The 26,895-nt window shown below is 41.5% G+C and overlaps 3 protein-coding genes across 4 annotated transcripts; all 3 read left to right on the top strand.

Annotated features, from left to right (window-relative positions):
* Positions 1–952: 952 nt before the first annotated feature.
* On the top strand, positions 953–1,252 carry LOC101825151 (keratin-associated protein 3-2). Its single transcript, XM_005076041.2, has one exon. The coding sequence runs from the start codon at positions 953–955 to the stop codon at positions 1,250–1,252; it is 300 nt and encodes a 99-aa protein (XP_005076098.2).
* A 5,314-nt stretch (positions 1,253–6,566) lies between these two features.
* On the top strand, positions 6,567–7,205 carry LOC101831674 (keratin-associated protein 3-2). Its single transcript, XM_013117649.2, has one exon. It carries the CDS (start codon positions 6,567–6,569, stop codon positions 6,864–6,866), a length of 300 nt encoding a protein of 99 aa, XP_012973103.1. The 3' UTR covers positions 6,867–7,205.
* Positions 7,206–14,597: 7,392 nt separating this feature from the next.
* Positions 14,598–20,136, top strand: Krt40 (keratin 40). Of its 2 annotated transcripts, XM_005075984.2 has the most exons (7): positions 14,598–15,044; positions 15,473–15,555; positions 15,858–16,014; positions 16,952–17,113; positions 17,223–17,348; positions 18,395–18,615; positions 19,605–20,136. In XM_005075984.2, exons 1-7 carry the CDS (start codon positions 14,598–14,600, stop codon positions 19,702–19,704), a joined length of 1,296 nt encoding a protein of 431 aa, XP_005076041.1. In that variant the 3' UTR covers positions 19,705–20,136. The 2 variants fall into 2 exon arrangements, with proteins under 2 accessions (XP_005076041.1, XP_021086265.1); XM_021230606.2 differs by lacking the exons at positions 15,473–15,555; positions 15,858–16,014.
* The last annotated feature ends 6,759 nt before the right edge of the window (positions 20,137–26,895 follow it).

Raw genomic sequence — 26,895 nt, 5'->3', positions numbered from 1 at the left:
ACAAACAAATACAGAGGGAGGTCCATGACAAACACTTTTTAATGAAGTCCTTCATTCTATATTGCAATGCATAAGTTGCCGTCTTAAACCTGCTGCTAACTCTGTGACACATGATTTCTCCTTTTGAACCCCATTTTGTCTTATGTTCATGTGAATGAATTTGGTTGGTTTGATTTTCACAATCTATGATATGATATATCTGATCAAGGAGAGAAAACTAGTTTTGTTTTGTTTTTTGGGGGTAGGGTTATTTGGGGGGTTTTGCGGTGTTTTTCTTTACTCTTTCCAATGGTTTTTATACTTTGGCTCAGCTTTAAGAAAACAGAAGCTGTAGAGAAGTAAAATGTAATACCACCTTTGAAAGGTCACTTGGCCAAAAAGAAATCTCTTACTGTAGATTTATTTCAAACAATGAAAAGGAGTCTAACCCTATACCATCCTGTCTGTCCCATTGCTTGCTCAGGAGAGTCTGAATTTTATTATCAATAAATAAAGGAAATGTTTGAAGATTATATCGACAGGTGAAATACTTATATTTGTATATAGGCAGATAATTTAAAATTATGAAGACAGGAGGAAGCTTTTAAACCTTAAAAGTGTCCTTGGGTTGTCACTTGGTCAAATTACTTGTAACTCATACCAGTTTGGGCATGTCACAATGCTGGAAAGATAAAATGTGATGATCTTATGACAAAAATGATAGCTCCGTGACTCAAAACTACAATTGAATTAATAAGGGCTGTAACTCTTAATAGACAGGAAAATACCAAACTTATTAGATAATCTTTGTGGGAAAAGGTGTCATAAACAAAAAGGCAGGGTAAGAAGGAAGCCTTCTGATTGGACTCTCACCCAGTGAGGAGGGTATAAAAGAGTCCAGACTGAAAGGAGACATTTGAACCTCAGACGCTTCATCTCTGCATTGGACCAAAGACAACCAGACTCCATCACCATGGCTTGCTGTGTTGCCCGCTGCTGCAGCGTCCCCACTGGCCCTGCCACCACCATCTGCTCCTCAGACAAGTCCTGCCGCTGTGGAGTCTGCCTGCCCAGCACCTGCCCACACACCATTTGGCAGCTGGAGCCCACCTGCTGTGACAACTGCCCCCCACCCTGCCACATCCCCCAGCCCTGTGTGCCCACCTGCTTCCTGCTCAACTCCTGCCACCCAACCCCAGACCTGCTGACTGTCAACCTTACCACCTATGTGCAGCCTGGCTGTGAGGAGCCCTGCACCCCAAGGTGCTGTTGACCTGCGGCTCCCTGGCTCAGAGACTGATACTGAAGACCCAGGAGCTGCCTAGCCACTGTCCTCTTGTCTCAGTAGTCACAATGTTAAAGTAGGCAGATGGTCTAGTCTATGAAAACCCTACCTTTGATTTTAAAGGCAAGAAAGCCAAGAAATTTGTTTATGCAAAGTGAATGAATAGTCATCTTATCCTTTTGAATAGATGAATGCCTTCCCTTATGAAAATGCTATTGAAATCTTCGAGATTTCAAATTATGGGGTTTAGGGTCATGTTGCTTCTAGGATCTTATTTCCTGTGTTGAGTATTTTCAGAGGCAAAATAATCTCCAAATGGGTTTTCTAATAAACTGTATTTCCCTGGCCGTATGTGTTTTTTTTATTTATGTTAGTGTTTGAAATTCATTTCTTGCATTTCAAAATACAGGATCATTTATTTATTGTAGAATGTTCCAGATGAAGGCAGCATTGGAGTTAGTATGCTGGCATGCAGTTCTGATTTCTTGTCTATCTTTAACATTCATCTTCTCTCCTTTCCCTCAAACTCACAGAATCCTCAAAACATCATTGCATAATGATATGAGCAAAGTTGCTTTTAAAGTGTTCTCAAAATTATAGAGTTCATTACTAAGGCAACCAGAATTTAACCCCTAGTATGTCTGACTTAAAGCCCAATTCTTTCCCACATCAGAAAGCCTCCAACACAAATACCTATGCATAGATTCAAAACATACATGAGAAATGTAAAAAAAAAAGTAAGATTCCTCAACGAAATTGTCACAATCAACTTTTAAAGAAAGCTGGTAAGTTGGCTCTAATCAAAATTGACAGGTATTCAGCTGAAAGATCTGCGTTTCAATCTCATTTCCACTTAGAGAGCTCCAGTGGTCACTATCAGGACACTAACCCAGGCCACACAGAAGTTCTAATCCAGCAGTCAATACAATGCCAGCTGCTCTTGGGTGACAGATGAAGACCTAGAGCTGAAAAGTCCATCAAAGCTAGGGACAGTTGTGCCTGTAACTCCAATGATCAGGAGGCTGAGACGGAAGGATAAGGAGTTCAAGAACAAGTTTGAGGAACACAAGGAGAATCTGTCACAAAAAGAAAAAGAAAGAAAGAAATTGACTAATCAAACCCATTAGCTAATTTTATGAACACACATAAATTTATATCATAGAGACTACCCTTTTCTGAGCCTATGAAGAATGTGTATGTATTATACAAGCACTACATATATAAGCTTATACTATATAATACATACACATATACCAACAACACATGTAAAAATACACAAGTCAAAATCTGAAAAATCCCTAAGGGAAAGACAAAACAATATTGGTGTGTTCAAAAACTGAATACGGTAAGAAAGCAAGAGGAGTAAATACCTAAAGAAATCAGTTTAAAGTATCCTCAGAGGCCCATCAGTGTCACTAGAGAGGGTTATCCCAGAGTATCCCCATAGGCTTCATGATGCTTCTGCTTCAAATAAGCAAATTCCCAGATCTTTGAAACTCTGCCATTTAATCAAGAGTCCCATGCATGGGACTTCCATTTTACGGAAACCGTAGCTATTGCCACTGGATCCTATATTTACTGGGTCTTTGGTAAATGAGTCACCAGATCATCTAAGGACTATTATTTCACCTTTCCAGGTCTCACTATCTCATTCATAAGCAAAGCAGAGTAATATCCAGGTCTCTTAGGCCACTGAAGAGGAAATATATCCATAAAGTACTGCATGTCTTGTCAATAAAAAGATTATCATCATATATTTGTTATTTAATGACTGTTTGACTCTATTAATATAACCTTAAATCTCATTTATAACTAGAGAAGCATGATATTCTACATACACAGTAATGCATCTTTTTATTGTCGATACAGATTAATAGTGCACCCTGAATAGATGGGCATCTTTTGGCCATGGCCGTGAAAATCTGATGATCCACACACTACTTTTTCTTTATAACGTCTCCAGAAAATATCAAAGTAACATCATTCCCTTTTTTATTTTACTCTTAGAGCCTAATCTTTCCTTCCCTATTATGATTTCTAATATCAGCAATTTATAATATGTGTGTGATAAGCCTTTCCAACAGACTGTAAATTCTACGAGGACAGAGGTCAAATTTATTTTGTTCACCGCCAACATTTCCACAGCGCCTGCCATTATTCCTCAATAAATGACTAAGTCATTGTTTTTTTTTAATGACTGAGACAGGGCTGAGGAAATAACTCCATCGGCAAAGTATTTGCCTTGCTAGAATCCACATTAAAAAAATAGAAATAAAGTCAGGCATAGTGCCCCATGCCTTTAATCCCAGCATTTGTAAGGCAGAGACAGGTGGATCTCTGTGAGTTTGAGTCCAGCCTGGTCCATATAGAGAGTTCCAGGACAGCAGTGACTACACAAAGAAACCCTGTCTCAAAGCCACAAAAACAAAATTAAAAGTTAAAGATAAAAAGAATAAAATTTTAAAATGGGACTTTGAGGCCCATGCTTGCAAGCCCAATGTTGAAGAGATGGAGATGGGAGGATTTCTGGAGCTCACTAGTCAGTCAAATCTCCTACTTGAGCAGCTCCAAGCCAGTGAGAGACTCTGTCTCAAAAGGAAAAGGTGGAGGCTTGGAAAGATAGCTCAGTGGTGAAGAGCACGTGTTTGCTAGTCTTGAAGAGGACCTGGGTTCAGTTCCCAGTACCCGCAGGACAGCTCACCCACATGACCATCTGGGCTTCCAGTTCCAGAGGGCCTGATGCGCTCTTCCAGACTCTGTGGGCACCAGACATGTACATGGTACACATGCACACATATGGGGGAAACACTCATATACATAAAAATACAAATAATAAATGTTTCTTTAAAGGGAAGAATAGGTGAATGGTGTCTAAGGAACAATATGGGATTTGTCCTCTGGCCTCCACACACATGAACCCAAATACAAGCAAACACACACACACGCACACACACACTACATTCATTTTCCCTAAGCAGTATGGTATGTAATTTGGCAGCTATTCATTCAGTGCAAAATCCCAGGACAGTTCTAGAGAACCAGAAGCTGTCAAATCCTCTCTTTTAAAGAAAACCACAGAGAAAAAAAATTTTAAGTTTTTTAACTTAGTGTATATGCCAACTAGTTTCTCTGCTTGCAGATGTTAACGTTTTAATTGTTTACTTGTTTAATTGGCATGAACTTTCGATATCAGTGTCTGCTGTCTCATCTAAGGTTCCTCTCTTACTTGCTTCCCCCTTTCCCCTCCTCTTTCTTGTGACTATGTTTCTTCTCTCTTCACTTTGCCTTAAGTTTGATCTGCAGCTTGCTTCAACAGTCATAATACTCAGCCGGGCGGTGGTGGCGCACGCCTTTAATCCCAGTACTCCGGAGGCAGAGGCAGGGGTGGATCTCTGTGAGTTCGAGGCCAGGCTGGACCGACAGCCTCCAAAACAATACAGAGAAACCCTGTCTCGTAAAACCAAAAAAAAAAAAAAAAAAAAAAAACCAAACAGTCATAATACTCATCTTCTCATACCATGGACTTTAATCTCTTTTCACCTCATGAGGCTCACAGTGGCCTTTTAGGTGAAAGAATGTACATATTACTTACTGCCCTCGCTTAGCAGAGAAGAATGGCAAGAGTCCAAAAAGTGAATTGCTTGTAGTAACAAGGGACATACTCAGTACTCCTGGGACCAATAAAGAGCTCTTTTTGACTCTGAGTGTAGTCCTCTAGGTTCCATACATCTCTTCCCCAAACATCTGGACACACCCATCATCATACACTGATGGACCGGTAGCCTTAGAGTAGGACATGAGAAGAGTGTGAGAACCTTGGTTTAAAGGATGCATGAGTCCAATCTGCGTGGAAATGTGCTAAGCCACAGAGATAATGCTGTCCAGGAAAATTCCCAGAACTTGCTCTTAAACACTGAAGAGTCCCAAAGTCTAAATGGTTCCCTGAGAGTAGACTCAGGACTTTCAACACATTAGGAAACAAAAACTAAAATCAATCTGCTCTGGGTTCATGTGATTGGTTTTACTGGAATTCTAGTATTGTAGTTAAAGTTACTTTTTGATTTAGTATTTCATTTTCATTCTGTGTAAAGGTTAAAAATTCAACTCTTCTACATTTAACAGCCAAAGGGGGAAAGCAACAGTAATGGAAATTCTTGATAGGAGACAAATGCCTGGAACAGGTATAATGGGAGGATGTGTCAACCTAACTAGATATTTACAAAATGCACAGAGAACCAAGATTCTCAACCAAACACAGCTGGGAAAGCATTGGGGGGCAGTAGTGCAGCGAATATCAAAGGCTTTGGAAATACTAGACTTCAATATTTGTCCCTACAACTCTATCTGGTAATTATTTCTGCTTCAGAATAACCAGATCAAGCATAAAGATTCATATAGAGGGTTTCTCTCTCTATTGCCACAGTTATCAAAGAAAAAATGAAATAAAGCAAATGATTAAGAAAATGAAATCTCAAAGTAACCCAGAAGTACGACATGATAAATGCCAGAGAACACTAAAAATAACATTATTAAATATACTTAGGAATGCAGGATAATGAAAGAACCTACATAAAATTCTAGAAATGTAAAAATGAAAGATTACATATAGTCAAGAATAATTTTATCGTACATATATATTAATAGGTAATGCTCCCAGATGACTCCACTATAGGTTTTCAACAGCTTGAAAATCATAATGATTATTTAACATTTCTTATTGAAATGATAAGGGTTTTTAATTTTGCCATATTTCTCATAAAGCTGCTTTCCCACTTTAGTTTTGAGCTTCAAGTACCTCAAAGTTCACAGACAGCAACTAAAATAAAATTCCCATCCAGTTCTTCCAAATAGAAACAGCTCAGGACGCCATCTGATAGAGAAAGGGGCAAAGAGGAAAAAAAAGTGAACAACAGCGGCGTGGAGAGCAGCATTCTGCACATTACTGTCATGCCCATGTGGTCCCTGGCTAGCCTGGTGGTGACACTGTAATAGTAGAAGCCTTTTGTGGCACATCATAAAGCTTGTGTCCTAGTGACAAATAGCAAGAGTAATCAGCTAAAATTTGGCAACGAATTCAAATAAAAGGTAATTAGCAAAATAGGGACTCTTTACAGGCATCTAAATGTCAGGCCAATTAAAGGATAATGGGAACATGAACATAAACAAGAACCAGGAAAGAAGCCCATTGGTGGGACCAACGCCCACTGGGGAGGGTATATAATAACCCTGGAGCCAGAGGAGACATTTGAACCTCAGACACTTCATCTCTGCATTGGACCAAAGACAACCAGACTCCATCACTATGGCTTGCTGTGTTGCCCGCTGCTGCAGCGTCCCCACTGGCCCTGCCACCACCATCTGCTCCTCAGACAAGTCCTGCCGCTGTGGAGTCTGCCTGCCCAGCACCTGCCCACACACCATTTGGCAGCTGGAGCCCACCTGCTGTGACAACTGCCCCCCACCCTGCCACATCCCCCAGCCCTGTGTGCCCACCTGCTTCCTGCTCAACTCCTGCCACCCAACCCCAGACCTGCTGACTGTCAACCTCACCACCTATGTGCAGCCTGGCTGTGAGGAGCCCTGCACCCCAAGGTGCTGTTGACCTTGCTTGGTGCCTGTCTTCGAAAGAGTCAACCATGGAGACCTGGCACTTACCTGGCAGAACCTGCAATTAGTTTGCTCTGATTTAGAAGCTGAAGTTGAGTGACACTGTCATTGACAACACCTCTCCTGTCTGCCTCAACGAAAAGAAACCAGAGTCTTTGGTAATGTGGCTTTTACCTGTAACCAGGTGCAGTTTGGACGGTTGGTGCGTCAAGGCTTCTGAAGATGTTGACTCCTTCGTCTTAGTGTGTGGCTTTCTGTGGGTGTTGGGGGCTTCTGAGTTCAGTCTTGGGTGGTTTCTTTCCGCAACGTAAGGAACTTCTTCATCACCTTCCTAATAAATTTTGTGTCTATGGCATAGCACAAAGGTGTATAGTTGCTTTTTATTTCTATGACTTCATTAAATGTGCTTCTTAACCTCCCTACGTTAATTAGCATTTAAAGAAAAGCTATCAGCATGTGTAAAATTGAAAATAGCAGGAGTAAAGCAAAACTTATTGATCTTGTTGCTCTTACTATTCTGGGGAAACTAAGTGGCCTGTTGTTATGGTTAGGGTTTCTATTGCTGTGACAAAATACCATTACCCAAAACAACTTAGGGAGGAAAGGACTTATTTAGCCTACACTCCCATATCACAGTTCATCATCAAAGGGATCAGGACAGGAACCTGGTGGCAGAAACTGTAACAGAAACCATGGAAGAACACTCTTTGTTGCCTTACTCCTCATGGCTTGCTCAGCCTGTTTTCGTATACAATTCAGAGCCAATCTGAGTGGTGGCCCCACCCCCATGGCTGGGCTCTCCACACCAATCATTAATCAAAACAATACCCTACAGACTTGTCTATGGGCCAGTCTCATGGAGACATCTTCTCAATTAAGATTCCCTCTTCTCAGATGGCTTTAGTTTGTGTTGAGTTCACAAAGAACCAACCAGAACACATGACATGCTGATTTAAATGGGAGACATTTCCCAGGACTCATGGATTTGAACACTGGCTCCCAATAAATGATACTGATTGAGAAAGTGATAGGTCCTTTAAGAGGTAGAAACTGTGTCTCTGTGAGCTGGGTTTCAGGTTTTACAATCTGACTTCATTTCTCTCTCTCTCCCCCCCTCTCTCTCTCCCTCCCTCTCTCTCTCTCTCTCTCTCTCTCTCTCTCTCTCTCTGTCTCTGTGTGTGTGTTTTTATGTGTGTGAGTTTGTGTCTCTGTCTCTGTCCCTCTCTGTGTGTCTCTCTGTCTCTCTGTGTGTCTCTGTCTTTGTCTCTCTGTGTATCTCTGTCTCTGTGTGTGTGAGTCTGTGTCTCTGTCTCTGTCTGTGTGTCTCTGTCCCTATCTCTGTCTCTGTGTGAATCTGTGTGCCTCTGTCTCTCTTTCTCTCCTTCCTGACTGCCAGGCTAGGCTCGTCTCTGGCCGCCATGCCCCTCTCCTTTTATGGATTATATCCCTCTGGAACTGCGAGCCATATAAACCTTTCTCCCCTGATTTGCTCGCCAGTGTAATCTTATCACCCCAACAGAAAAGTAATCAACACCCAGCATGAAAGAGGCCAGTAGAGAGATGTACTTGAAGATAGACTTCGCTGGTTGTCTCGTCCAAGCTGCTTTAATCCATGTTTATGCCTGTACTATCCATCATACCCAGGAACTAGAATCATCCTAGATGCCCATCAGTAGATGAATGGTTAAAGAAAAGGACATGGAAAATTATACACTAGGAAAATGTAAAACAAACTTAACACTTACAAAGGGTAAAATGTCTGAAAGTGTAAACATCTGACAAGACCACTTGGAGAAAACTCAGATTGACTAAATAGCTCATCCATTATTGATGGCAGCATGAGTCATATGACCCCCTTATGGTTTGGATACTAATTATCCCCCAAATTCATGTGTTGAAGGTTTTGTCCCGGGTTGATGGCAATATTTGGAGGCTGTAGAAACTTTAGGAAGAATGGCCTATTAGAAGGAAGTAGGATCCCTGGTAGTACACTCAAAAAAAATATTGGGACTCTCTCCTTATCAGCTTCCTGACCAGCATATGGTGAGCAGCTTTTTCTTTTTCTCCATCCCTCTCTTTCTGCCATGATGTCCTTTGTAATGGCATCAAAGTGACCACGAACCAAAACTTCTTTTAGAACCAAGATAAATTGAAGTTATTATCATAAACATTTTTCTATAGTTGTATAAATAAACATAATTCCTTTGATGAGAAAAGTTCAGAAGCTTATGTTTTAAGATTTATTTTATTTATTTTTAAAATATTTTCTTTTTAATTATGTATATTGTACCTGTATCTGTGAGGAGGCATGTATACATGAGTGTAGGGGCCTGTAGATGCCAGGAGAGGGTGTCAGACCTGGAGCTAGAGTAACAAGTAGTTGTGAGCTGCCTGACATGGGTGATAGGAACTTAACTCAGGTACTTTACTAGAGCACAAAGTGCTCTTAACTCCTGCACCATATCTCCAGTCTCTTATAGTTTCTTATAAAAATAAATACAGAAATATATATCTACTCACAGCTAAACAATTCCACTCTTACTATTGACCCAAGAGAAGAGTTTTTTTCTTCATCAACAAAAACACACACCAATGTTATAGAAGTTTTATTTATGACAGCATCAAACTGGAAATAGCATTTATCCACAGAAAAGACAAAAAAAATCACAAAATGAACTTTTTAAATTCAACAAGACACTGACGCAGCATCAGTGAACTAAAAGATAAGAGTGTTAACTGAAGGAAACTAGATGCAAAATTATACACACTGTATGACTTTGTGCATAAAATTTAAGAATACAGAATAGTAACCCATGGTAGCAGGAATCACTGTAATGTTTACCTTTGGAGGCAAGTGAAAAGGGCACAAAATAGTATTCCAGTGAGATGAAGAAATATTAATGTCTCGACCAGGGTGTTGGCTGTGTAGCTTTGTCAAACCTGCACCTAGACATATATAAAATTTTTAAACAAATTAACTTGAAGGAAGGAAGTGAACATGTTAACAATTATACATTCATTGGGAACTAATATGTGTCATTTAGCAGTATTAAACTTTATGAAATAAAACACATTTTGGTTTATTGGTTCATAACTACACATTAAAAAAACATAGGTATTATTTTTTCATTTCATGGTGAAAACAAGACCTAAGGGAGTTCCATATCGAAAAAGGAAAATATAGTTAATGAATAAGAGTGTTACATCTAAATTAGTCACGTGAAAATATGGCTACCAGGACAGTAGTCTTCATTCTCCACCAATTTTCCTTGTCTTCAGTATTAACTTTTATAAAGAATTATGTATCAAAACAGAAGCCCCTATTGAAGTAAATGTATTTATCTTTAGCAAGCATTTATTAATGGTCTGTTACATGCTAAGGGGCTGAGAAAAGACATAGCATGTCTTAAAAGAGGCTTTGTCCAGCAAGCCCTGCACATCATGTGGGCAGCACTTCATGTGAGCCAACCCCATTGATGGAGGTGTAGGCAAACCAGCCCCGAATTTGTGAGCATGGGAAAGCTGCCCTTATTACCCATCTGTTATGTGGCATCATGGGTGGAGAAGAGATGCCTTCCCCCACCCCACCCCGATACCCATCAGTGCCTGAGGCAGATAGGAGAGCTGGCCCTGAGGTCATAAGAGTGGGAGAGTTGGCCCTACCCCTCATCAGCTGCAGCACTCAGGAGAGTCCCATACATCACACCTGGACGACACAGTAGAGCTGGCCCTGAAGGTGTAAGTGTGGGAGAACCCTGAGGAAAGCAGGAGAACTGGACCCACTCGTTGCTCATTGCTGCAAGGGGTGAACTCACCATGGCAATGCAGGAGAGCTCACCCTGGTGGTAACGACAAGGGAGAGCTGGCAGGCTGACCAACCCTGCAACTACCCAGACCCAGAACCAGGGTTATGTGTTCCCTCACCCTAACATCTACCTCATCTATGATCTGCTAGAGCATGTGAAGGGACAAGTCATGCAGACCTAAAACAGCAAGATCGCCACAGCACATGGCAATAGCAGGATATCCGAGAGGAGTTCCAGTGAGGGTCCAGCACTGATCCTGCAGCAGAAACCAGAGGCCTCAAATAGACCAATGGCTCTGCAATGAACACCTGCTAGTAAAGATACATGGACAAAAGGGTTTACTGCACGACTCACTGTGTCACACTACAGATTCCATGACAAGATTGAGTTTTTCCTTCTCTCTTTTTTTTCTTTTTTATCTTTATTTTATTTTATTGGGGTAGGGTTGCAAGGGCAGAGGGCAGATATGAAGGGATGCAGAAATGAATGGGATAGAGATGTATGACGTGAAAGACACAAAGAATAAATAAAAGGAAGACTCTGTCCAAAAAAAATCAATAAGCCTAAAAAGAGAAAATTGTGTGTGAATTTGTTTGTGATTTCTTCACTTTTCTTTGAAAATTTCATACAAGGTATTTTGATCATATTCATCCTCTCCCTTAACTCCTCCCATATCTACCCCCTTTCCTGATCACCAAACATTGTATTGTTTCTCCCACACACCTTTTTTTTAACTCATCAAGTCCCAATTGTGCTGCCCATTTACCCTTGGATATGTGACCTTCCATGGGAATGTGGCCAACCTATCAAGGATAACAACACTCTTTAAGACAATTGACTCTCCCTTTCCTAGCAGCTACCAATTACCAATAGCTCCTGAGCTAGGGGTGGGATCTTGTGCTCACCCCTCTTCCCCATGCTCAGATCAGGTCTGGCTTGAGCTTTCATGAGTCTTACATATGCTGTCACAGCCACTGAGCTCCTCTGTGCAACTGCCCTGCTGTGTCTTGTAAACGCTGTCTCCTTCTAATCGCCTACCACCTCTGGCTCCCACTGCCTTTCTGCTCCTCTCTCCTACAGTGCTCCCTGAGCCTGACATACATGTCCCAACCGGCAGCTGGATGGCATCCCCACTGGGTTTTAATGTGAAAGTTGGGCCATGAAGGGAAGGGCAGGAGAAACAATTCTACAAGCTTGTAGAGTGGCTGGAGCTTGGTTTGTGAGATAAGTGTAAGGCAACGAGGTAGCTATCAACCAAGGACGGAAGATCCTGTTCACCAAGGTGGACATTTTGGATTGCATCAGGGAAGAGTAAAAACAGATTTTCAAAAAATGATTCTGCAGCAGGAGTCAGTGGATACCCTAAGACAAAAACACACCATAAATGAAACAACCATGTTTGCCATCATGATCTTTCATGACGTCCATTTATTTCCCTTTTTCCCAATGATCTCTTCTGAGGAACATAAGCTGCAGATTGTGTCCTGGCCCCTTTCCATGTTCTCAGAGTACAGTTAGTTATTCATTATTATACAAAAGTGACCATCTAATCAAAACCAAAATGAATAGCCATGCCCCTCAAATGCAATAACCAGCAGCCAAAACTCTCCAATCACAGCTTAGTTCAAGGCAAAGGGAATATTCCCTATCTTACCTGGAGTTAATTTAAAATAATATTATAGGATAACACCTTTTTGGAGGTGGTTTTTGAGGCAGGGTCTTGGCATGTATTCTAGATCATCTTCAAACTCCTGATCTTCCTGCCTCAGCCTCCCAAGTGCTGGGATTCCAGCCATGTATCACCACACTCTGTTTCATAGTATTACACTTAAATCACCAAGGCCTATGACAGATGACCAGTACACAATAGAGTTTCTCTTCAGAGCTATTTCAAATGTTATTTATCAGTTTACTCCTGGCATGTGATTTTATGTACGTATCTTTTCAGTAAAGAGTTTGCTGCAGAAGCCTGAGGTTTTAGGTTCAAATCCCCAGCACCAAATCTCTGCACTCCCAGTGTTCAGGGGATGGAGAGACAAGAAGATCCTTAGGGCACAGTGGCCATCCAGCCTACCTCTGAATGGGTGAACTCCAGGTTCCGTGAGAGACCTTGTCTCACAAGTTAAGGCAACACATGCCTTCAATCAAATCATTCAGGAGACAGGGTCAGGTGGATCACTGTGACTTGGAGGCCAGCCTGGTCTGTATAGCATAGTGAGTTCCAGGTCAGCTAGAGCGATATAGTGAGACCCTGCCTCAAAAAGAATTATAATAAGGTAAAGAGCAGTTGAAGATGCCCAAAAGTATCCTCTGGCTTCCACATAGACACATGAACACATGTATGTCCATGCGTGCACGCACGCACATACCACACACAGACATGGTGTGGGCTCTTACTGACTCTGGAAGCAATTTTCTCTGTGTAATTTTGAAAGAGAATAAAAATCGCAATTAAAGTAAAAACAATGTGAAATTGTGTTTTATAATAGAGGTGAAGTCCTAGAACAAACGCAAAGAAGCTCTGTCTGAAATTCACATCCTTTGGTTCCATGCCAAAAGTTTTTACTCCATGGAACTGCTGTTTAAAACAGACATTACATCATCATATGCTCCCTAAGTTCCAATAGTTTTAATTTTCAGGAAATTGAGATGTTCCTAAACAAACAAAAGGGAACAGACCCCATATAACAGGCGGTTAGATTTTTGTGGCTTCCTTGACTCTCCCTAAGTCTAATCAATGAGGTTTCCCAAACCTTCACTGCAATTTATATCTCCACTGTCCTTGTAAATATAAGTAAGGACTGAGCTGTAGTTTGGGGTATATCATATATGTAGTATGAACAATACCTTATGTCTGAGCCCAACACCAAAATGAATAATAACAGCTTTGTAAAAATACCATAAGGAGCCGGGCATTGGTGGCTCACACCTTTAATCCCAGCACACAGGAGACAGAGGCAGGCGGATCACTGTGAGTTCCAGGCCAGCCTGATCTACAGATCGAGTTCCAAGAACAGCCTGCAAAACAATACAGAGAAGCCCTGTCTCGGAAAAACCAAATAAATAAATAATATCATAAGGAATCTAACATGGAAATACAAGAAGGCAAAGTTTATGTGTGTGACCGTCCACTCTGACCATATCCAACCTCAAAAACTGAGCAGGGGTGGACATGATTACTGCTTGGCTAGCGATGGAAAGTTTGAGATAACCGAAGATCACAATTCAGATCTTGACAACCACTTTCTGTCTTGGCTCACAGGACACAGCTCATTCTCATCATTGTATAAAATGAACGCATATGCTTCACACTCAGCATACACCTTTTTCTTTACCATGTAAGCACCTGCTTCAAGGACACACACACACACACACACACACACACACCACACAAAAGCACTTCAAGGTTGCTAACTACCATAAGCATCTCCATGGTGGTTAGTGGCACAAACAAATACGAGCAGTTTAATGAGCTGTGGTGTCCACTTTTAAAGTAGACAAGAGCAATTGATTTTCAAAATCAAAACATATGGACATAATACTTTCTGTATCTCTAATGAGCTCTACCTATGATTACTGGTGGCTCAAATTTTCTTTTGGGTTCCTTATTCTTTCAACAGGATAATGTTTCCTATGGCTCTTTGCTAAAATAAGGATTTTATCCAAGCAACACATGGAAATGACATTAGTCCTGATTTAGTAACCTGAACTTATCCTCCTTTTACGAGGCATAAAACTTCCTCAGTAAATAAGCAACACTAATGAGATGTTTGTAGGAAAACTAGCACCCGCGGTGCTAGAGTAAACATTGGTATGGCCTGTAAACACCCATTTGAAGGATGATATAAAGGTCTCAGGAGGGGAAGGGGGTGTTTTGAGACAAGACCAGAGCATTCGGTCTATTCATTCCTTCTCAGAAGATGACTTCTGACGGCTCCCCTGGGTGCTGCTCCTCTGAGCCCTGTGCAGAGGCACCGGACTGTGTGGCTGCCTCACCCTGTCCCAGCAACACAACTTGCCTCCCCAGTGCCTGTGCCACATCCAGATGTCAGACCCCGAGCTTCCTCTGCAGGGCTCACCTCTCAGCCGGTCGCCTCTCACCCTGCTACTTCTCTGGCGGCTGTAACAGTCCGTGCCTAGTGGGGAGCTGTGCATGGTGTGAGGAAGGGGCGTTCAACAGCAACGAGAAGGAGACCATGCAGTTCCTGAATGATAGACTGGCCAGCTACCTGGAAAGGGTGAGAAACCTGGAGGAGAACAATGCGGAGCTGGAATGCAGGATCCGAGAGCAATGCGAGCCCGATGCCCCATTGGTGTGCCCAGATTATCAGCGTTACTTCGACACCATTGAAGAACTCCAACAAAAGGTTGTGTGTCTCGTCCCCTAATGTTCTCTGTTTCCTGTTTATGATTTCTCTAATATTTATAATGGAGCGGGTTGCTTTATGGATGTAAAACAAAGGAGGGATTCCATGAACTAATATGCCACCAGAAAAAAGGGGGGCCATAGATGACAAGCAATCTGTCTCAGTATCATCACTGTCGACTATAGAAATGGCATCTCTCTGTAGACTATGTCATCTACAGAGAGGGAGAAACTGAATTATGGCATCTAAAATCTGTTCTGCAAGTATCATTGCATACTTATATTCTTTATCAAACAGATATCAAATGCCATCTCTTTTAGCTCGCCCGGTAATCATTTTCTTTTTGTGTGTATGTGTGCCCACATGTGAAAACAAACATGTGGGTTTCCTCCAAAGAGCTGTTGATCACATGATGACTTGCCTCTTAGATACTGTGCACAAAGGCAGAGAATTCTAGACTTGCCGTACAGGTGGACAACTGCAAACTGGCGGCCGATGATTTTAGGTCAAAGTAAGTCAAATTGTATTTACTTTTTAAACCACATTGTATTTTATGTATACAATTTGCATGATAAATTTTAAATTTAATTTGAAAATAATAGTGGCTTCCAGTGAGAGAGAAAATACTCTCTCCATGAGATCTTTTTTTTAAACTTAAAATGTTTGAAACTTGAATTCACCATCATTTGGGATACAAGGGAAATTGTGACATGTGGCTCTCTGGAGGCACATGCCACTCGTCCTTGTACCCCAGCACTTTGGTCAGTGTTTAGCCAAGCAATCCCCTCCCTTCTCTTTCTCTTGCTGTGATAGGTATGAGAGTGAACTGTCTCTTCGCCAGCTGGTGGAGAATGACATCAGTGGCCTTCGTGGGATCCTGGGTGAACTGACCCTGTGCAAGTCAGATCTGGAGGCCCATGTGGAGTCCCTGAAAGGTGATCTCCTTTGCCTTAAGAAAAGCCATGAAGAGGTAAGCGAAGGACTGTAGGGAGAGTTCTACCGAGATTTCATGGGTATAAACTGAACCAGGGCAGACCCTGAGTAAGCTGAAACGAAGCCAGAGGCATGCCCACTGCGTGGTTTGTGCATCCCAATGTTTCTCAGGGCAGATGGGACATACAGTGTGTATTGTTATGTAACATCGCCCTCAGCAGTGCCAGTGTGAGGCCACTCTCCTGCCTGGCATTGCTTAGGTGGAGAATTAACTCCTCTAATGGCTATTTCTGTAGCTCTACTGTACAACAAGAAAATAGAGCTGATAAACAGGCTGTGTATCCACTTCCATAAAAGGAATACAGTCATGCAATATTAGGAGTAATATTTTTAGATATAGTACATTTATAATCTTGTTTCTATTATAACTTAAGAATGAAATGCAGAGCTATATTTTGATGGTAATAATAGCTGGCAATTACAGATAGCTTAGCACATCTAGGGAATTTTATGAATTTATTGTTTAATTCTTCCCTGTTTCACAATAACCCTCTGGAAAAGAGAACAATATTATAGCCATTTTGCAGATGAAGAAACTGAGACACTTGAAACTAAGAGAAAGAGGGGGATAGAGAAATGACCCAGCAGTTAGGAGCACTTGTTGCTCTTCCAGAGAACCCAAGATCAGTACCCAGCACCCATTTCAGGGAGCTCACATCTGCCCATAACTCCAATTCCATGTGGCAACAGACACACATACATGTAATTTTTAAAAAAATCTTTCTTAAACAGAAGTAATAAAAAGAGATTCAGTCAAGAGAATTTGAATCAAAACCTCAGAGTTTTACCGCGGTGCCAAAAATCAAAATATAATGCTATTTTTTAATCAAGTTGATAACACACACACACACACACACACACACACACACACACACACTCCACTCTGACATTCTTTACTCCATTTCCACTCTCAGGAGGTCAACTTGCTTCGTGAGCAGCTTGGAGATCGGCTCAGCGTGGAGCTGGACACTGCCCCCACCGTGGACCTCAACAAGGTCCTGGATGAGATGCGATGTCAGTATGAGAGGGTGCTGGCCAACAACCGCAGGGATGCGGAGGAGTGGTTTGCTGCTCAGGTCAGTGCCCACCGGAAAGAGCAGGCTTCTGGGAGGGAGCCAGCGCCCACCGGAAAGGGCGGGCTTCTGAGAGTGAGCCTTGCCTGAGCGGTCTGAGTCTGTGTTTCAGACAGAAGAGCTGAACCAGCAGCAGATGTCCAGTGCCGAGCAGCTGCAGGGCTGCCAGACTGAGATGCTGGAGCTGAAGCGCACGGCCAACACTCTGGAAATTGAGCTCCAGGCGCAGCAAACCCTGGTTCGTGTGCCAAACAGTGTCGTCTTGTCAGCGACATGCCTGGAGAGGCTACACTCTTTGACAGAAGTCCAGGGAGATGTTCACAGTTCTCACAGTAGATATGAGTATTCAACTAGCCAGGATGGCATTTCCCTGCCTTTCTCCACATATACTAACAGTTCATATTGGAAGTAGAGACAGATCAACCAACAGCTTTCTGGGTCTCACCAGGTGGTCCCCCTAGTCCTCCTAGGCCTAAGTGTGTCCCCAGAACCACCCACTAAAAACAAAAAGAATCTCAGAACACAGTGGGACAGGGACAGCTGAGCCAAAGGCTCTTAAACCTAACAACAGATTTTTAATTCCCTTTTATCAATGGGCAGTTTTCCAGTTTCACCATCGTGTCTAGAATACACCAAAAGAACATCATTTTTCAAATGTTCATACTACAGCTGAGATCTGCACACTACCTCATCCCTCCCCACCCAAGCAACAAGAGCACCATGCGGTGAAAGTCACATATACCAGGTCCCATCAGGCATCACAGTGTGTATTTGGGTCCAAGGAGTATACCTAGATGAACCACACCTGAACATTCATCTAAGAGAGGCATGGTATAATCTATGGCAGACCATCTTCACAGACAGGGAAAAGCTAGGGTCAAAGGAAGTGAGTTCCAGAATGTTCTACAGTTCTCAGTGGAAACGGAATCCAGGTGTTTGAACCCCCAGTCTTCTGTCACTGTGATACAGTGATGCTCTTCCCTGCCTAGTGCTCATACTCAAAGTGACTTCCCAAATGTTGTCAACCCTCCCTAAGCATTACAAATAAGTCCTAGGGGACACTAGTCATAGAGATAGAGAGGAAGAGTACCAAATGCTCCCCATATGTCAACTCATTTCACCCTTCCAGCCTCCCCCTGACATAGGTACTTTGCATTCTCCACGGGCTATAAATTAAAACCGAAGCTCAGAGAAACTAAGTAACCTGCCTAGAGTCTTGGAACTGGAAAGGGGTACAGCAAAGGTCTGTCACAGGATCCTTCTGAGAAGGTCTTCCTCTTGCAGACAGAATCTCTGGAATGTACGGTGGCTGAAACCGAGGCCCAGTATAGCACGCAGCTGGCCCAGATGCAGTGCCTGATTGACAGTGTGGAGCACCAGCTGGCTGAGATCCGTTGTGACCTGGAGCGTCAGAACCAGGAGTACCAGGTGCTGCTGGATGTCCGGGCCCGACTGGAGTGTGAGATCAACACGTACCGGGGCCTGCTGGAGAGTGAGGACTGCAGGCAAGTTCCACAGTTGCACAGTCCCCTGAATCCCAAAGGAGAGTTTCCTGGAGGCATGACCAGTCAACCCCCACTAATAGGTTTAGGGAGTCTTTATTTTAAAAAAAAATGTGAAGGAAAGGCCTGGCTGGGCGGCTCAGTGTGTGTTTTGGTTACTTCTCTGTTTATGTGACCAAAGACAACTTAAGGAAGAGAGTTTGTTTTGATTAATGGTTGCTGATGGATGAGTCTGTCATGTGGGACAGAATGGCAACAAGAATCAGGCGTGGCAGCAGGGGCAGGAAGTTTAGAGAGTGTATCTTCAGCTGCAAACACACAGCAGGGAGAGTGATTAGTGATCTGAATGAAAGTGGGGCAAGCTGTCAACTCTCAAAGTCCACCCCTAGTGCCATACTTCCTCCAGCAAGGCTGCACCACCTCCCACAGAAAGCCATGCCCATCAGGAGCCAAATGTTCAAATACTGAACCCACAGGGACCGTTTCTCATTCAAACTACCACAGTGGGTAAAGGTGCTTACTGCCGAGCCCGAGCCTGACAACCTGTGGTTCATCCTGGTGGAAGAAGAAAACTGACTGACTCTATAGGCTGTCCTCTGACCTACACACACACACACACACACACACACACACTAAGTGTATAAAGATAAAGCCGGAGCTAGTCCATGATAGTGGAAATTTCCTAAAATATCCTCAAGTTCTGAAACAGAATGACTTCCATGTATCACACTTCCGTAAGACGAAATCAGGATGGTAAATGATAGAACGTTTGGCAAACTAGAGAAAGGGAGTTTCGCAGCAAGCCCTGCTACAGTAAATGCGAAGCAGTACTGGAGGAGGAGTAATAGCTGTTCTGGGTTCAAAGATGCCACAGGCTAGAGTCAAATGCCACGCCTCTCCTGAGCACAATTTGTAAGGCAGATTGGGTTCCTGAGATGGCACGTCCTACCAACATCCTCTTGCTAAACTTAGTTTGGATGGGTTTTCCTCAGGCTCCCCGGCAATCCCTGTTCTACAGCATCCACGTCAAACAGCACGTGTGAGCCGTGTTCAGCCTATGTGATTTGTGCAGTTGAAAACTGCTGTGCATGAGTATTAAGCCTCCAGCAAGATGGATGGAGATTTGGTGTTGGTGCTCAAGAAAAAAGTCCAACCTCAACTAGGCCACTGGCAGTCAGAGCTTCAATCGGGTACACCCAATACAGAAACAGGAATCCACACAGCTTACAGAGCCTGAAAAGCTGCACTAAGCGTCCTGGGTCTGTTGATTTTGTCTTCTGCCTTAAGCAGGCTCGTGGTATTCTGTGAGCCCATAAAGCATTCTTGTTAATCTCCAAATAAAACTTGTTTCATTTCCTTAGAATGTTAAGTAGAGTTTAGTGGCTAATTGCCATTGGTTATAATAGCCTTTTAACAGAAGGGAGTTTGTCTAAACCCATGACTATAGCTTGAATTTGCATAAATCCACACTGAAAATACCTTCAGTCCTCAACAAAATTAAATAATCCATGTAAATGTAGAATACCTAAGACGATCTATGTATCTTTCTCAAAAATAAATAACATTTATTATACTTTTAATTCTAAGTGTACAAGGTTCTCTTATTTTAGCTTTTGCATATTAAAGGAAAAACATACTCACATTTCCATCCCACGAATGGTCAATATTTAATCAAGACTTCCAGTTTTCTTCTTATAATTGCTTTTTCCACATAGTAGCAATTATGCCTAGCAATTCAGACAGCTATGCAATTTTACTCTTATGTTATCTAAACATTTTAATCTTAATTTTAAAAAAACATTATTCTCATACATTTAAAAGCAAAGTAGAGCCAGATGTGGTCATTCACATCTGTAATCTTAGCAATCAGAAGAAAAGAAGCAGCAAGATTGTTTCAATTCGAGACCAAGTTTGCATAGCATGAACCTAAAGCTGGTGTCCATAGTGAGCTTCAAGGCTGTAGAGCAAGGAGTACACAGTGGGCTTCCAGGCTATAGAAAAAGACTGCTTCAAGAAAGAGAGAGGGAGAGAGAAGGAAACTTCCAGAAAGATTAAATATATGTCCATTTCTGTATTCTTCCTCCCAAGAGAAATCCCCAGAAATCTTTTAATGTAATATTTTATTAATCCTTGGAGAATTTCATACATGAGTTTGATCATATGCATCCCTCCAACTCCACACAGACCCCTCCCACCTTAGTGTCCTCTATTTTTTTAACCCACATAGTTCAGTTGGTGCTGTCCATATTCATGGGTGTGGGGCCATCTACTGGAGCACTGTCTTATGTATCAATGACCACACCCTTAAAAAAAGTGATTCTCCCTCCTGAAGAAGCCATCAACTGTCCCATAGCTCCTCAGTTAGAGGCAGGGACTTGTGAGTCCCTCACTCCGTGGCAAAGTGTTGACTTGTTTCAGTATTCCTGCCTGGTTCCGAAGCCGCCTCAGAGCCAACAAATAACACATGAGGCACTTTATTAATTATAAATATGTTGGTCGGTGACTAGGATTTCTTATTGGCTAGCTCTGTCTTAAACAGTAACCCATAAGTACTAATATATGCATTTGTACATGGTCTTATCTTACTAAGAACACCAGACTCATGTGTCCTCTCCTCCCGGGATCACATGGCGACTCCTCTTGCTACACTTCGCAGAATCCTCCTTGTCTCCTATTCCTATCTATCTTGCTTCCCTATTGGACAACAGTTTTTTATTCATCAACCAATAAGACAAACATATACAGAACACCATCATCCATCATCTCCTTTTTTTGTCTAAATAAAAAGAAGGGTTTCAATTTTAACATAGTAAAATTACATATAACAAAACAGTTATCAAATAAGAACTATAGTTAACAATATTTAGCCCATTAGAGTTTAGCAGAATTTTAAAAAAAACATTTTATCATTTATCCTTTCTTTGTGAGTCTAAAGTCTTACATATAACTTATCTTGTATCATAACTAAGGAAAACTATAACCATGACTATCTGTCTTCAACTCCATCAAGGACCACAGAAGGATAATATATAAACTCTAGAATTGACAGAGACAACTCGCTGCCTGCTCAGTCACCCGAAGTTCTTCTGTAATGTTCCATCTCTGGACCATAGGCTACAGTGTGTCTGGCAGACTCCTCAGCGAAGTAGGAAACTTTAAACTATCTGCCTGTATTGGCAGTTTTGTCATTCATTTTTTTGTGTGTCCTGTAGGATGTTTGGCAGACTCTTCCATGAAGCAGGAACTCTATAGCAATGTCCATTTTGTTTTAGTAGTCACTTTCCTGTGGGTCCTATACATTTTATACAGCAAAAAGTCAAACAGTCCAGACAGGAGCAGTTTCTTGCCCAAATGGCTAGTCTTGCCATATTGGAAGCAAACCCCATAACGAGTTTCTTTGATGTCCATCTTCCCTTCTGACATAGTTGGTGTTGCCAAGAGCAGTTGTGTCTCACTGTCAAGAAAAACCCTAAATCATTTTAAATGCTATATTCTGTAGGTCTTTGAAAGGTTTGAAGAATGTCTGTCTAATTGGAATATATCTCTATATATCTAGAAAACCTAACTAACCTAACTATAAGTTTTGGTTATATAGGTAACTATCTATAATCTGTATTTAATTATACATTACATTTTAAATGAGCTATATAAACATAATACCTAGACAAGAGGAGAAACATATACATCACAAAATTGATCTTAAATTTGCATCAATAAATAAAAATCCATTACAATAGAAAGTATTCAGGGGTGGGCATCAGATGCAGAGGCATGGATAGTGATTCATAGGACTAGGCTCAAATATAGGTTAAATATACTTTATTTTGGGGAGAAGTCACTTACATAAGAAGCAAATGGCTTCCCACTCTAAGGATCTGCACAGGTTGCTCTCTGTGACCTGACCTGAAGCAAGAGAGAGCCACCTGTCCGGACCCCAGACCTAAAACTCACTTACCATCATCCGCACCTGTGACCATGCCCAAACGGGTGTGGTCAGTGCTACAGGTGAGGGCGGGGTGGATATCTCATCACATTGACTGGCATCCACAGCTTATTCAAAGTTACGAGTGCAGCATCATTTCATGTTCAGAAAACACTGTTTGCTCCTGGACCTCTGACTCTTACAATCTTTCTATCCCCTCTTTCACAATAGTCCCTGAGTCTTGGATACAAGAACATGTTGTAGATGTCTCACTTGTGACTGAGCATTCCACTGACATGTATTCTCTGCACTTTGACTAGTTGTAAATTTCTGTGTTAACCACTGCATACTGCGCAAAAAAATTTCTCTGATGAGGTCTGATAGCAGCACCCCTCTATGGTGTAGAGATATGAATTTAGATAGCAGGCTGATGACATATCCATTTATCACAATAATAACAGTAAATATGCAAGTATGCAAGCTGAGCAGCAGGGGCAAAGCTTTTGGTCAGTACCAACATGGTTTCTATATGACCTGTGAGCAAAGTGTCTTAGTGTCTTTGGCAATAGGATCTTACCATCAAGTTCTGTGAAACCCTGAAATAGAAAATATAATATAATATGCTGAAAAGTAGAAGAATGACTTTGAGGTAGCCCCCAATTTCCTGTTTAACTCTTATATCCTAAAGCAGAATCTGGGAGCAAGGACAGGACCAACATCCCAGTAACAGCAAAAGTATAAACCAAAATAATTATGTCTCAAGGAGATCTTGAGCTCTCTGAAGAAAGAACCAGAAAGAGGACCACATAGAAAGATATAAAACCTTTAGATACTAACCATTCAGCCCAAACAAATGCCACAGGGATAAAAGATCATTTTCTGACACTGTGCCCACCAGGAAAGGCCAAGCGAAAAATCCAGACTTCCATCTTTCCCAGGCTACAGAGACTACTGGACTCCCCACTGGGGTAAAGTCAGAGAAGCCTGAGGAAGGGACCCAGGGCTTTCATTCCCACTGGGTGATACGGAGGCTTCCCCCAACACAGTGAATACTATGTGGTGAGCTTGGATGTAATACCTCATTCCAGCTGTGAGAAATCCTCTTCAGAGGTGGTATCCAAGGAAGCCTGGCACTCTGGAAATGGACAAAAGAAAGATCAGGAGGCCACATCTACTGTTGCTACACAGCAAGTATGAAGCCAGCCTGCGATATATCCAGGCATATTGTTAATTTATATTAAGTGTTCAAATTATTGTGTGTCATTGTGACATACATACAATGTATTTTGATCACACTCAACACCTCAACACAATTACTGACCCTTAAACACCTCTCCCAGTTCCCTTTCCTCTTCCCAGATAGCTCTCCATCTACTTTCATGTCTATTTATTTCTAGATTCTGAATACTTATGAAAGAAACATAACCCTCCACCCCACCCCGAGTCTGGCTTATTTTGCTAACATGAGGATCTCTAATTCTACCCATTTTCCTGCAAATGACAGTGTTTAGAAGATTACACAGAACTAAAATGGCCCAATGTTTTGATGTTAATTTCCTGATTTTGCATCTGTAGTCTAATTAAGTAAGATGTAAGTACCGGGAAGCAGGGCTCTCAGGTCCTTGGTATGTCTTCCTTATAACTTCCTTGCATAAGTAATTATTTCAAATTTTCAAAATCTAAAACTATTAGAAAGACTCAATAGACAGCTAGAAGATAGTTTCCCATTTTTTTCTAGCTCTCTTTTGAACACTAATCACAACTAATGTGGGTTTAAAGTAAAGTCAAATTTCAGATCTAAAACTTTATATCAAATGTGCTTATACAATACAGCTCTTCTAACAATAAAAAGTTGTGAAAACACTTAACACAAAATGTTTTCCAAACAAATTAATATCCCATCTCTAATATTGCTATGATGATAAAATTGGCAAGAAACACAAGAGCACAATGCTAGAAAATCACAAATTTCAGTCACTTGGAGTGTTGCAGCAAATAAATATCTTCTCAAGCAATTGGCTATTGCCCATCTGTTCTCCATCTTATTATACTTCTGTTTCACCTGTAAGATTATAATATATACATATTATTAATTATGTATAGATAATTAAAGTTTCTTTTATATTATATATATGTATATTCTTAACAATTGCCTCAGTACCTGTAAACACTTCTTGGTGAACTGTACCTGAGTTTCCAATCAGAAAGATAGGCACAGCTGCCTCCCACCATGCAGGACAATTTGTATAGCCAGCAAATCTGTTTGCCTTTGGAAACTTAGAAGATGCCTATAGCCTGGGTGCATGTAAAATCAAGGTAGGAGAGTCTTTATCATTGGTGGCCACTTGGGGGACCCCCCAATGCCAGTTATCTTTAGCCCTTCACAGACCTTTGCATAATATTAAACCTGCTTTTTAATCACCCACCCACCCCACCATTTATAAATGGTGTTAGGTTTGAAGATTCAACCTTTTTTTACTATAGTTCACTTGTACAGGCCAAATGGCCATTCCTTCCTATCTTTCAACAGTGATTTAAAACATCTGAAATCACAAGGTCATTACACAGATCTTTTTTTTTTCTTACCTCACAGCAGTATAGTTACATTTATGTAGAAACTCAAATATGTGTTTTAATACTGGAAAATTATAAGCCAATGCTATGACTGATATAAATCTAGATCATTGTGCATTCACAGTTCACCCAACACCCCACAACAAATTAATTGATGCCAATGATGCTCATGACGATGTTGCTGCCTCTACTAATGATGACGATAATGATGATGATAAACCAAGAGCAAATTATATACGAAGGGCAGGGATGTCAGTCCTGGGAAGCTTGACATCTCAAACAGTGCTGAGAGTCCTTTCTCCACATTCCTTTCAGCATAGGACACATGCACATATACAGTAGTTATTCTTCTGGATTGTTAATCATTTAAGGGACAATTTGCCTCTGGACTGAATAATAAAAATTCACCCATTAAAATGTAGATGGGTCTTCATTTTTTATTAAGAATATAAAGTTTTCATAGCATTAGTAATTCACTTAGCAGGATGCCTCCAATTTTAATACTTAGAGTTACATAAAAATTATGGTGGCCTTCCATGTATAAGCACTAACACACACACGGGCACACACGCTCGCACACACACACACACACACACACACACACACACACACCAGAAGGGCCGTAGTGAAGAACAACGGCCTTGAACCTCAGTTATAAGAAGAATCCATGGCTTGTGGGGCTCCTGTTCCTCACAGTATGTATTTAGGACAGTCAGATCTTACTTGACAACAGGAGTTACGTTTGAATAATGTGTTGCTAGGCAGTATTTTTCATTTTGTGAACATCAGAGGATAGTTATGCAAGCTTAGGTGACAGTGGCCAGTCAGACCTCTTGAGGCAATAAAAAGTATGGGAAACATAAGCTAAATGAGGCTGCTTGGTATGACACAATATGCTACTTTATTAGAATTTTACAGTTGTTTTGCCTTTGAGACAGGGTATAGCCAAGTAACCCAGACTATCCTTGGACTCACAATCCTCCTACTTTAGCCACCCACGTGATGGAGTTACAAGCATGCACCATCATTCCTGGCGAGCATAAGGCTTTATAGTAAGCTGTTTTATAAATAGAAAGAATGTATTCTAAAATTGATCATTAAAGGGACAAGATAGTAAATCAATGAACCAGTGAATAGTTTATAATCATATCCTACACATAACTGAATGTGCTGTAATGTCTACAGCACCGTCTGCTTGCACCAGCACAAACACTGCATAGGACATCATAATAGTCACAGTGTCACTGGGGGATGGGATATTTTCAGTTCCAATATACTATGACCCCACCTTGGTCTGCACAGTCAGTCCATTGTAACTGATATTATTTTTATGTAAGATAAGATTGTGTTTGCAATTCAAGGAGCCCTTAGTGGCTTACAGAAGGAGAGAGACCATGCCTAGCCCTTAGCTACCCATCACAGGCTGGCTGCTAAGCCACCTTCCCCTGTCCTGCCCCACACCCAGAGGTCTCTACCCAAAACAAAGCTGTGAAGAAAATGCCTGTCATTTTTCTTAGATTTGCTCTTATGGGAGAGAAGTTGAACTTAAACTTTACTACTTAGAAACCTCAAAATTGTAAGACCAGAAGAAGAGAAAACACATATTCACCCAGTACTTGGAACACCTCAGACGTGTTCACTATCCAAGGATCTGGAGTCAGAAATCAAAGGTCTAGATAGATGGCTCAGTGGTTAAGAGCTTAAGAGCACTTGCTGCTCTTTCTGAGGACAGGAGTTTGGTTCCCAGGACCCACATGGTGGCTCACAACCATCTGTAACTCCAGTCC

This window comes from Mesocricetus auratus, unplaced genomic scaffold, assembly GCF_017639785.1.
Source record: "Mesocricetus auratus isolate SY011 unplaced genomic scaffold, BCM_Maur_2.0 Super-Scaffold_100007, whole genome shotgun sequence".
NCBI classification, from domain to species: domain Eukaryota; kingdom Metazoa; phylum Chordata; class Mammalia; order Rodentia; family Cricetidae; genus Mesocricetus; species Mesocricetus auratus.
This window is presented reverse-complemented; position numbering and strand designations above follow the sequence as displayed.

What these genes read in the sequence shown, in the direction of transcription:
- Krt40 (XM_005075984.2), top strand. Translation starts at nt 14,598, where the DNA reads ATGACTTCTGACGGCTCCCCTGGGTGCTGCTCCTCTGAGCCCTGTGCA. An exon ending in TCCAGGCGCAGCAAACCCTG is followed by an intron (nt 17,349 to 18,394) that starts GTTCGTGTGCCA and finishes TTCCTCTTGCAG; the next exon opens with ACAGAATCTCTGGAATGTAC. An exon ending in CTGGAGAGTGAGGACTGCAG is followed by an intron (nt 18,616 to 19,604) that starts GCAAGTTCCACA and finishes GGTTTTCCTCAG; the next exon opens with GCTCCCCGGCAATCCCTGTT.
- LOC101825151 (XM_005076041.2), top strand. Translation starts at nt 953, where the DNA reads ATGGCTTGCTGTGTTGCCCGCTGCTGCAGCGTCCCCACTGGCCCTGCC.
- LOC101831674 (XM_013117649.2), top strand. Translation starts at nt 6,567, where the DNA reads ATGGCTTGCTGTGTTGCCCGCTGCTGCAGCGTCCCCACTGGCCCTGCC.